The sequence below is a fragment of the Danio aesculapii genome, chromosome 8 (genome assembly GCF_903798145.1).
Source record: "Danio aesculapii chromosome 8, fDanAes4.1, whole genome shotgun sequence".
NCBI classification, from domain to species: domain Eukaryota; kingdom Metazoa; phylum Chordata; class Actinopteri; order Cypriniformes; family Danionidae; genus Danio; species Danio aesculapii.
The window spans coordinates 54794819-54807936 of NC_079442.1; the positions used below are offsets into that span (position 1 = coordinate 54794819).

Here is a 13118-nt window from a genome sequence, read left to right on the forward strand (position 1 = left end):
ACAGGAACATAATCAATAGCCAATCACAGCACAGGGATATCATCAAAAGCCAATGAGAACACAGGAACATCATCACTTGCCAATCACAGCACAGGCAAATGATCACATGACTCAGGGCTCACCTGTAGGAGTTGTTGTTGGAATGTTCAGTCATTGGAGAGTTTGAATCAAACGCATCTCCTTCCTCTTCCTCCTCCTCCTCTTCCTCTTCCTCCTCGCTGCCCTGGCTCTCATCAGAGTCATACTCCACTGCACTGCCAGACGGAGGGACGAACGGCTGCACAGACCCACACACACAGAGATTATTGATGTGGCATTTTCACCATCACACATGACAGAAATGAATATATTCATCAACCTCATTAAAAGTCCAGAGGGGATACAGCTGCAGCCAGAGGTTAACCAGAGTTGTTTATATTGCCAATAACCTTACATAAATAATGAGTGTTTTTACATCACTGTGAGGGTAGATGGTAATAAAATACAAATAATGGGTCATTTAATAAACAATATCAATAATTCTGATTGTAATTACTGTGTTTACATTACTGTGAGAGTTGGGAAATAGGGTTGGTGTAGGGGCTGACGATAATAAAATACAACTCATGGGAATTTAATAAATAATATAAATAATTATTGTTAAAATGGCTGTTTTTACATTACCATGAGGGTTTGGTTAGGGTTTGGGTAGGGGTAGATGTTAAAAAAACACTAGTAATGCTAACTTAATAAATACAAATAATTCGGGTTAACTCTCGGCTGCAGCTGTATGCCTTCCATCAGCAACCCACCTTTGCGATGAAGTAATCCCAGATGCTGAGCTCTGGAGGAACGAATCTCTCTTTAATCACAGATGTTTCCGGCTCCATCACGGTGGGTCTGGGGCTGAGCGGGCTGTCAGGAGTCTCTCTGGAGTTACTGCGTGATGAACGCAAACGGAACCGCCGCTGTCTGCGCTCCGAATCCTCCACTAACACACAAACACAGCCAGATCCAGTGAACACGCAAACACTCACACACACCTTGAGCATGTGTTATGGGGTTACATGCATATGGATTACAAAAATCAAGTACCTGTAATTAGAGTAAACTACTATTTAAAATACTCGTAATCAGATTACAGTTACTTTTTTAGGATTACATCATGATTACATATTAATCACACAATGGAAGACGTTCACAATTCACTGACTGTAATTAAAGTAAATTACTTTTTTAAATACTTGTAATCAGATTACAGTTACTTTTTATAGATTACATCATGATTACGTGTTATTTACACAACTGCAGTTTTTATCAATTTTTATTTTTTTTATAATAAACTTGCTCCTCATTTACATTCATGGTGTTTTTTTCAATGGATTTATATATTAAATATTTAATAAAATTGCTGTGATTACAGTTCATAAGTAATCTAAATGTAACCCAAAAGTAGTCAGATTATGCTACATTAAATGTCTAATTTAAAAGATTATACTGACCAAAAATTGTCATCATGTAATCAGTAACAAATTATAGATCAAAAGTAATCTAAATGTAATCCAAAAGTAGTCAGATTACATTACCATAAATGTGTAATTTAGGAAATTATATTATTGACCAAAATTTTTCATGTAATTTGTAATCAGTAACTGATCGCAGTTCAAATGTAATCCAAATGTAATCCAAAAGTAGTCTGATTACATTACTATAAATGTGTAATTTAGGAAATGATTTCTCACCAAAGATTGTCATGTAATCTTCAATCAGAAACTAAGATCAGTTCAAAAGTAATCTAAATGTAATTCCAAATTAATCCAATTATGCTACAATAAATGTGTAATTTAAAAGATTATTTTGACCAAAAATTGTCCTCATGTAATCAGTAACTAATCACAGATAAAAAGTAATTTAAATGTAATCCAAAACTAGACAGATTACATCACCATGAATGCGTTATCTAAGAGATTATATTACTGACCCAAAATTGTTGTCATGTAATCTGTAATCAGTGACTGATCGCAGTTCAAATGTAATCCAAATGTAATCTAAAAGTAGTCAGACAGTTACAAAGTATGTAGTCAGTGAATTCAGATTACATTACTAAAAATGTCATGTAATCTGTAATCAGTAACGGTACAGTTCAAAAGTAATCTAAAAGTAGTCAGACAGTTTAAAAGTAATTTAAATGTAGTCTAAAAGTAGTCAGACAGTTCAAAAGTAATCTAAATGTAATCCAAAAGTAGTCAGATTACATAACCATAAATGTGTAATTTAGAAGATTGTATTACTGACCAAAAATTGTTGTCATGTAATCTGTAATCAGTAACTGAGTACAGTTCAAAAGTAGTCTAAATGTAATGCAAAAGTAGTCAAATAACATCACCACGAATGCGTAATCTAAGAAAATATATTACTGACCCAAAATTGTTGTCATGTAATCTGTAATCAGTAACTGTTTAAAGTTCAAATGTAATTCAAATGCAATCTAAAAGTAGTCAGACAGTTACAAAGTAATGCAAAAGTAATCAGACAGTTAAAAGTAATCTGAATGTAACCCAATAGTAGTCAGATTACATTACTATAAATGTGTAATTTAGAAAATTACATTACTGACCAAAATTTGTCATGTGATCTGTAATCAGTAACTAAGTACAGTTCAAAAGTAATCTAAAAGTAGTCAGACAGTTCAAAAGTAATTCAATGTAATTCAAAAGTAATCAGATTACATTACCGTAAATGTGTTATCTAAGCGATTATATAATAGACTATGCATTTTGTCATGTAATTTGTAATCAGATTACAATTCATAAGTAATCCAGCATCTCTGCATGCTGATAATGAATAAACTGTGTATAATCTGTGTGTATGTGTGTCTTTGTGTGTGTGCTCTCCAATCTTTGTGTGTGTTCTGCAGTCAGACATGGGGGTGTCTTTGAGAGCCGCACCTGATGGCGATCCTGGTTTTTGGGGTGCAGGATTACGAGCCCCGCCGCCGAACACGGACACCCAGAGTCTGCTGTTGAGCGGGTGCGCGACGGTGCGGTAAAGCTGGTGTGTGGAGTGCGTGGCCAAACCGTGAACGAACAGACTGAGGAAGACTGCAGTGAGGATCTCGCACAGCAGCACAGACACACCTGGCTGATTCTCCTCTCCAGACGCACTGAGCAGACGCATCAGGACACTTACACCTGCACGCACGCGCACACACACACACACACACACACACACACACACACACACACGCACACACACACACGCACGCAGACACAAACACACATGCACACACACAGAATTAAACACGGATATGCACATTATTTTCACATCATATTCATCAACATCATTATTTCTACGTCATTGTTAAAATTATTTTCACATCATATTATTAATCAACATGATTTTTTAACTTCATATCATTCCTCAACTTTATTTTAATGAAAATTATGACTTGTCAATGTCATTTTTTAACGTTTTTTTCATGCCAACAACTGTTGCAATACTATCAGTCACTGACACACAATCTGTGTGCTTTACCAGGCCACTGTGAGGGAATGGTGTCAGGCAGCACTGAGTCCTCCACACTGCCGCTCCGCACTGAGGACTGATGGGTAAGCAGGACACTCTGGTACGAGCTGCCCGTGAATGGGTTCACATGGCTGTAGAAGAACAGGCAGAAATAAAAGCATATATATATCAGAAACTGTTGAACTACTAAGATAAAAAGACAATCTAATCCTTAAAGCAGCATCTGATTTCTCTTCCACACTGTGATCTGAGTGTGGCGGATTATCAAACGATTTCAGGGTGAGACAATTGGCTGTTAATTAGAGGATGAGGTGTGGGCGTGGCTCTTAAAGGGACAGTTCACACTAATAATTCTCTCATTATTTACTGCGTCACACTCAAACTGCCCATACTTCTTTAGAATTTGATGTCTACTTCAGGAATATTGTCAAAATCATGAAAAGAATATGGCTACCATTTCCTTAAATCATACACTGATATAGGGGGCGCTCTTGTATGGTCTTGTATGGTTAGTTTATGGACCGAACTAAGTCTTAAGGCTTTTTCTGAGATATCAACTTCAAATTTGGATTATAATTTGTTCAGATATTTAGCTTTTCAGATATGTAGTTTAAATTTGGGCTAAAACTGGTTTTGTACAAAAGAATCCATTGATTTTCCTTCTGCTAAAAGGCTGGTTTATACTTCTGCGTTGAGTGATCAGCGTGACCCATGGTTCCAGCCTAGCTCATAGTCATGCACTTACACTTCTGCTGCTGTTTGTGTTGCTCTGCAATAACACTTCTCAAACACTAGCTGGCAGTAGGTGTTTGTGTACCTGTGAGTCGAGTTTCTTCACTGGTGTTTAGTTTTTTCTGCACGCTACATTAATGTACAAGTAGCTAAAACTCACTCATTCAGGCAGGAACCAGCAGACGTGCAACAACTTTAATCATGAGGTAAACACAACACAAGAGTCTCCATCTGGAGATCCTTCATGGGACTCCACACTTGTAAACACTTGCTTCATCAGGCTCACAGTTCTCAGCACCGCCCATGCTCATCAGCTGTACCAAGCTGACCACTAACCACTGAGCCACCGTGCTGCCCTAAAATAAAAATTCTATGTAATATATTAAAATCTACATTTCTGGTTTTATTTTCATACATTTAAAGGCACATAAGTTTAGTTTTATCTTTTCTTTTCTCACTTCAGCAACAATCTGACATCTGTCTTCATTAAAATGAGGTCTAGCTTAAATCTGTGCAGCAAAACGTTGACAATTGGCGTTAATTTAAGTTGAACATATTAGGTCTATGCTAAAAAAGTAGAGAGGAGGAAAGATATGAATGAAGGGCTTTTTGTTTAAAAGCTGAGGGTTGCTTCTTTATTCTGATATATAATACGCTCATTTATTCATAGCTGAAAATATTCTGAGGGCTGTAAAACTGCTGGCCACTTTTAAAAAGCCGCTGTCAGGGAAAGAGTTAATAACAGAAGAATATCTGGATTAAAGCACGCCACCAGGAGAAGACTTTACTGGAAGTTTGGTTCTTCATTTCATGTTGCTCCATCATCCATCATACTCATATCAGCACATGTGATGAGAGAATGTGCCGTTTCTGCTCTGCCTGCAGTGATACTGGAGAACAGCATGAAGGCTGATGGAGGAAGACATCCGGGTTAGAGGAACACCAGGGAGAATAAATGAGGACAGAAACCCGAGTTCTGCTTTGATCATCCGGGCTTCTGTTCCAACATGTTCAGGCTTCAGCTCAAAACATCGAGCGCTGATGTAATCTGCCGTGACGGAGCCCAAACGCTCCCACAGAAAGGCCACGTTCACTTCTGCAGAATCTGAAGCTCCGCTAATGTCAGATCAGGAGCGCAGCGTCACTTTCAGAGGTCAGTCGGTCATCATGAGAACTTTACAAGACGAGCAAACGCTAATGAAGAGAAGCCTTCTGTAATGAAGAATCTCATCAGAGGACAAGCATTCTGTAGGCAGTGTTGGGGAAACGCATGACAACATATTATAATACGGCTTTTCTAAGTTCCCAGTAATGCATTACTTTAAAAGATGAAGTCATAACATATGGGTTACTTTCTTAAAGATGTGATGAGAGTGGCTTTTTAGTTTAATTAATCAGATTTTAAACTGCTGAATTAAACTGAACGCCGTCACGTTGAATCCCGCACTGATGAGAGAATGCAGGAGCAGACAGAAAGCAGGACGGCTTTGGCTTACATGTCTCCAATGCTCAATACTGTAATGCATTAAGAGTAACCAAGTAACGCAACTAGTCACGTCTTTGGGGAGTAACTCAATACTGTAATGCATTACTTTCCATTAAATTGTATTTGCTCCATGCAAATACCCTCGAGCAGATGCTAGTCAATCGAGTTTACGCTACACTGGAGCAGTACTGTGATTAGCTGTTTAGTTTTGTGAATGAACCAAGAAACACACAGAAATCATGAATGGCACAGCCGTCTAGGTAAACCTCATAGCAGGAGACGTATGGTCACCAATATGAGCAGTAATTGTGGAAAAGGTCTGACTTGAGCAAGATTTGGAGTCGTTTTTTGATTATTATAGTGGTAATATATGCGTCTGAGCAGGACGCTGACAGTGTACGGTTTCTAGCCTTTGTCTTTTGTGTGTTATCAAATAACTTCTGCATTATATCTGTTAATCACGCAGAGCTCGAAATGAACTTTGTTACTTGGTAGCATTGGTACTCCCAACTACAAAAATTTAGGAGCACCAGAAAAACTGTAGGAGCACCCACAAAAAATGAATGAGCACCCCCAAAAATTGTGTATTAATGGATTTGTTGTAATTGAAAACAACATCAGTGAGGACTACCAAAACCCAGAAAACTAATTCTGTCATGACTTATTGATATTTGTGCAATAATTCCAAAACGAATGTCTAATAATTCTAAAATATTAATGATGATGACAATAATACTAACAATGAATTACATTTCTCATGATCATGCTGCCTTAAAGTTATCGGCTTTATAAAGTCCTGCTGTTACATTATGACAGAATAAATGTATGGTTTGCATCAAACGAAGCATTGCAGTAAGAATTATTTATTTTGCACTATTGTGTTTATACGCATGTCAATTTAATAAATAAATAATAGTTCTGCTACAAAACAAACGAAAGATTATAATAAATCATTCAATTCAATGCTGAAAGCTGCAGAGCAGTCATCAGTAAGAATAATATACATCTCAAGAAAGAACAGACAAAAGAAAGGAGGAAAAGTCTCACTTCCACCACTCTTTAACAGTTTTGGTTTTGGGTTGTGTCATATTAAATGCTCAGTCTCGTGATGCGCTGACTTTCATTTCTCTGTGTTTGTGGAAAAGCAGGCGAGACAGCCGACCCAATATATGAGCAGTTCAGTGAGATGACCACCGGCGCAATGCTGTTCTTTATCATGAGCTGCAGTTTCAGTTTCAGTTTAAACCTAGTAAAGGAGAGCTTCTGATTAAGTATACAGTGTTAGATTCTACATTTAGCAGTGATGCAACACATCGAGATTCAGGCCATTAAACAGCTGATCCACTCAAGTCTTTCAGCACTCTCTTGAAAACACTTGACTGATCTCGGCTGGGGGGATTAACATTCACCACATGATCGCACTCATCGGCACCATTATTTGTAACTTTAGGTGGGGTTTGCGAACCTGTGTACTTTTTTTATTGCGTCTTCCTCAAACTTCAGCCGTCTGCATTTCCCGCGGACAGCACTGAGTGATTGACAGCAGTATATATATCTATATATCTATATGAACCAATATAGTGGCAGGAAAGAGCGATTCAGCACGTTTTTAGACAAAAAAATTAATCAAAACAGGTCACAACCATTACATGCAGTCGCACACATGCTCCTAAATATATTATGAGGTTGCATAGATGGTCACAATTTCGAGGCCTGTGATTGGTACATTCTAGATAGCCTTAGCCATGATCAATGTGCTGACTGCATTTATGCATCACTATAATCAGCCCATGCTAATGTTGTGTTATTAATGAAATAATCAGTGTTGACATTTGCATTGCACTATAATGAGTAATGTTGCAGTGTTCTTGCAGTGTGTTATGAGACTTTTCGAATAGTGACAAGCTGGAAAACATTTGCATCTTGTGTTTTACTGATGACGTCCCCTGTGACTAGTCGACTCGACTTCAATAACATCAACATGGACGTCTAATAATCCGCTCAGCCCCTAGTGTGTAATGCAGAATCTGATCAGAGAGAGTGACAGAGACAGAAACACACACCTGTAGTTGTGTCCATCACAGAGACACTGGTAGATGCAGGCGGAGAGTGACGCCGCCAGTGTGTGCATCACGTAGATCTAAACACACAAACACAGCGTTACATGACAGAACATTTACCACCAGGAGAGTGGACCAACTGAACTCTGCCTGGAGACACAAAACATATTTGACTACTAAATGAATTTATTACACAGCCGTCAGGAATACTCTATTCTGATTGGTCAGTCGTGACATTATAAAGTCATGCTATTCTCAGATAACAACCTGCTAAATAACACAGACTCATCCAGGAACTGAGAACTACAGTCAGTGAATGTGTTTATCCATATACTGACATCATTCATGTATTCATATACGACACATTCATATATGCCTGTCAAATCATGATTTCTGACTGTTCATGACTGTTCAGCGCCATCTATTGACTGAATAATAAGTAGGTTAGCGTATTCTCCATCCGCTGTTTTTGTTTCTGTCAGCTCATTGGTTTGCTCTGGAGACAATCCAAAACTAATATTGCTGAAGGGGGCTAATAATACTGACCTTAAAACATTAAAAACTGCTTTTATTCTAGCTGAAATAAAACTAATAAGACTTTCTCCAGAAGAACAAATATTAGAGGAAATACTGAGAGAAACTCCTGAATCTGAGAAACATCATCTGAGAAATATTGGATGAAGAAATATATAATCACTGGGGGGGGGGGGGGGGGGGGTGATTCTGACTTCAGCTGCATATGCAACACACACACACACACACACACACACACACACACACACACACACACGCACACACACACACACACACACTGCTAAGATCATCAGCTTCACCTCATTATTGATGAGGTCCGGGTGTGGCGGGGCGTCCAGAGCCGTGATGGTGTGCAGGACGTCGTGGGTCAGGTTGGTGAGGTGCATTATGGGATTGGCCACCACTGTTTTAGAGCTGGCGGTCCAGGCCAGGAAAAGGGGAACGGAGAGATGCTGAGGAGCGGGGACTGACACCTGCAGACCGCCATCCTGACCAGACAACACACACACACACACACGCACATACTGATGAACAGCGCAGGCAGAAAATCAGTGTGTGTCAGTGAAGGATAACACTAATACTGTGAGAAAGTGTGTATGTGTGTGTGAGAGAGAGAGAGAGTAAGAGTGTGTATGTGAGTGTTTGAGTGAGTGAGTGTGTGTTTAAAACAGTGAGAGAGAGAGTGAAAGAGAGAAAGAGTGTGTGTGTGTGTGTGTGTGTGTGTGTGTGTGTGTGTGTCTGTGTGTGTACCTGCTGTGACTCCTGCAGCAGCAGTATGAGCTCCATGCGTACAGAAGCCAGTCCTCCTCCGTGTGAGCCGTGCAGGCTGCAGTAGCTGAGGAAGATGCGCAGGAGCGGCTGGTTCCTCTGCAGCCAGTGTCTGCGCCGGTGTTGCGGCTGCGGCTCCAGCAGAGGGTTGTACCCGCAGCTGGTCTGCAGCGCCGCCACCTCGCGCTCCAGCCACACACTCAGCTGGTGCCGCAGCTTCCCTCCGTCCAGCTCGCAGCCTGTGGAGAGCGTCCGCAGCTCCGCCGTCAGCATCTTCAGGCAGGAGCTGAACTTCAGCTGCGCCGCCAGCATGTCGGAGCTCAGGGGGAGAACAACACCACTGCTGCTGCTGCTGTCCGCACACGGGGACGAGGGGGACGCCGCCGCGGCTGCAGAGAACAACCAGACGATAGTAAACCTAAACTATTGGTCAAAAACATTTTCATTAACCCCTTGCTGGGTCGTTTTCATCCACTCTGGGCTGATTTTGAGGCTGATTTAGCCCTCATCTCTCTCTGTGTTTCAGCAGATGTGATGATTTTTGCTGGCTAATATTATTTTGATGCACATTTTGGGAAAATGCTTTGAAACTGTGAGAAATCTCATCAGATGGACTCCTCTTTGTTGATGTTGGTGCTGTTTTTGCTTCATTGACTTCCATTATAATCACATTTACTGACTGTAAAGCCATGACCGCAGATAATCATGCATTACTGATAAAGAAGCGTTTATTTTAGATGTGATTAATCATGATTGATTATTGCCCAGCACTACTTTCTATTCTTAAAGATGTGACCAAAGTCTTATTTTAATGGCTATAACTGATCAATAAAACAGATGAACCCATTCGTGTAACTACACCAACATCTATAATCTCTATTAATAGAGAAATGGATGAAGATATTCATTTTCAATAGAGGGTGTACTCATTCATGGTGGTCACTGTATATTGATCAATCACACTAGCGTTCTTCAGTCTTGCTGTATCTAGAACTGTAATAGTAAACCCTGCTGATTTGGAGAAAATTAAATAGCGTTTGGGGAAAGACCTTGTTCTGGTGTGAGGCTGTGGTCTCTGTCTGGATGGATGCTCTTCATGGCCAGCCCCGACTCTTCCTCCTCCTCCTCATCATCTTCATCCTCCCAGTGGAGCTCCAGCGGCTCGTCCTGCAGCGTGACGGAGGGCTGACTCCAGTCGAAACTGAGCACTGAGTCCGACTGACTGACCTCACGCGGAGACGACAGCGACGACACCGAGTCCAGCCCGTTCTGCACTGTCGGAGACCAGTCCACAGCCGACGTCTGCTGTCTGAAAGGACAGATCAGAAAATCAGCAGGAAAACTAGTGCTCAATAAACACCTTACACTGTTAACAATGCGTTCCTTACTCAGTGTCTGTCTTGTTTCTAGTAAAATCACTAAAGCTTCTTAAATCAAGAAGCATTATCTAGACAAGCAACACATTTTCAGAAACACACTCATTCACACACACACTCATACACTACGGCCAGTTTAGTTGATCAGTTCTCCTATAGCGCATGTGTTTGGACTGTGGGGGAAACCGGAGCACCCGGAGGAAACCCACGCCTACACGGGGAGAACATGCAAACTCCACACACAAACACCAACTGACCCAGCCGGGACTCGAACCAGAGACCTTCTTGCTGTGAGGCCACAATGTTAACCACTGCGCCACTGTGTCGTTCGAAACCAAATATATAAAAACTAAATAGAAACGTATTCACAGATTAAAAACAAGACTAATGAAGCCAATAATGAAACGATCTAAAGCTAAAGCCCCTTATTCTGAATGTTCTGTAGCCGCTGTTCCTGTTTGAGTTTTGCTATTGGTTCTCTTGTCTTTGTTATAGTTAGTTTGACTTTGTTATCGTCTTGTTCTCCTCAGGGTTCCCACTCTTTCATGAACAGCAGACTCGAGGACTTTTTAAAACAGCATTCGTTTCTTTAATTAAGCACATAAAGTGCTGTGGAAGTCCTAATTAAGTCTAATTGGGGGTCTCACCTTTAATAGACAGGACAGTAGAGAGTATTGACAGGACAGTGTGGGTAGCAGATAGAGGGAAAGGATCAGCATAGGACCTCGAGGCGGGAATCGAACTCGGGTCACCGTGAGCACCAGAGTGCATGTGTCGATGCACTAACCACAACACTACTGGCGCAGACAGTCTTTAGTCTTTTGAGTTAAACACAGTCAAATAACACAGAAGTATTGGGATAACAGTGTGTAGTTTAGCTAAAACCACTGATGTTTATGGTACAGATTAAATTCACCATCATGTGCTCAAAAAGGTTAGTTGTAGGCAGCAATCACATTAACCAGTAGGTGGCGACAACCAGTCATCAAACAATTCCCACTGAATAATTCTACAAAAATGATCATCTAGCAATGAAAGTTTTATGAGTGAATAACTGAATCATTTCCTAAAAATGAGACTAAAAATAAATACAGGCTGTACAAATTATAATGTTAGATTTCTACATTTAGTGTTATCAGCAACAGTAGCAGTAACAGTGAATATTTCACAATTTATTCCTATTCAGCTGATTATTTTTACATTTTATTTTTAATAAAATTACAGCTTTTCAGTTCTGACTGTTAACACCAAAAGTGTCTTGCAGTGCTGTTTCTGTAATAAATGCCAAGAAAATTACATGTATCGTCTTTTTTACACTGGCTATCAGTTACACTCAGAACAGAGTTTACAGTATTATTACTGCTCTATAAATCACTAAAGGAGCTCAATACATTACAGATATGCTCACTGAATACAAACCGATCAGAACCGAACTGAATACGAACAGATCACTCAGATCTTTAAGATTAAGTAAACTTTAGAAACTCCCAGAGTTCAGTCAGAGCAGGGTGAATCAGATACTAACAGCGCCCCCTGCTGCTGGAATCAGCTTCCAGAAATGATCAGATGTGCTCCAACATTAGGCTCATTCAAATCAAGACTGAACACACATCTGTGTAGCTGTGCCTTTACTGAATGAGCACTGTGCTACATCTGACAGATCACAGTGTTATGTTTTTCTTTTCTTTTTCATTCTTTTATAACACATTTGATCTGTTTTTATGCTTATTTATTTTATTTATTTACCATTTTTATTTTTTGTTTTTATTTCTCTTATATTTGTTTCTTTTATTCCTGTTTATGTAAAGCACTTTGAATTGCCACTGTGTATGAAATGTGCTATAGAAATAAACTTGCCTTGCCTTTTTGGCTGATCTGTAAAATAGTCCGACCCGTGACTAAAAAGACTATAACGTGATCTGAACCGTGAGATCTGTGATCCGTTACACCACTAGTGTTTACATTAGAAATGTCTACGTAATGATGATGTTTTAAATGTATTATTATCCAACTCAATTTAACAAATGTAGATTTGATCTCGAACTTTAATTTGCTGAATTCAATACGAGTAATATTGAAATGCGGTTTCTGAAATATTGATCAAACGTGGATTATTTGTTACTTGTCAAGTTGTACAAGAATTTATTTTAACATTCTTAAATTATTATTTTTTTCGTTCTGTAAAGCAACAACTTTAATTTCACTTTAATTTAAGCACTTTTAAGGAATGATGTGTGTTTTGAAGCACTTTCCAGGCCTTGAATTCCACTTTTGTTGTAAATGTTTACCTTTTGAGTTTGAATGTAATTATTTGGCAGGGACGTGCACAACAATATTTTGACCCTAAAAAGAATATATTTTTAGAGCCAGGCTTTAGCAAAAGCTGCTATTTCCCTCCTGCAGACCATGGACAGGTAGATCTTAAAACACTCCAGAAAACAACAACAAAAAAAGCATTATAATTTAAAACACACAGCATTGCTCACACAAATTACACACAAACACTCAAACATGAACTCTTTCTTAGTGTGTACATATTTGTTTAAATAGCAAAACTTACATGAGCACTGAAGAGGTGCTATATAAAATAAGCATGTTATTACTATAATCATTATTATTATTATTATCATTATTATTATCATTATCATTATTATTATC

General features: G+C 39.3%; 1 protein-coding gene across 4 annotated transcripts in view; it reads right to left on the bottom strand.

Annotated features, from left to right (window-relative positions):
* The window catches only part of dmxl1 (Dmx-like 1), an 87550-nt gene that overhangs the window by 21730 nt on the left and 52702 nt on the right, over window positions 1–13118 (bottom strand). For all 4 annotated transcript variants that reach the window (XM_056464235.1, XM_056464234.1, XM_056464233.1 and 1 more), the window contains 8 exons: window positions 10134–10393; window positions 9067–9473; window positions 8616–8804; window positions 7786–7862; window positions 3514–3635; window positions 2928–3170; window positions 792–970; window positions 123–277 (listed from right to left, as the gene is read on the bottom strand). In XM_056464235.1, the coding sequence (XP_056320210.1) occupies window positions 123–277; window positions 792–970; window positions 2928–3170; window positions 3514–3635; window positions 7786–7862; window positions 8616–8804; window positions 9067–9473; window positions 10134–10393 (1632 nt within the window). The remainder of the gene's footprint in view (window positions 1–122; window positions 278–791; window positions 971–2927; window positions 3171–3513; window positions 3636–7785; window positions 7863–8615; window positions 8805–9066; window positions 9474–10133; window positions 10394–13118) is intronic.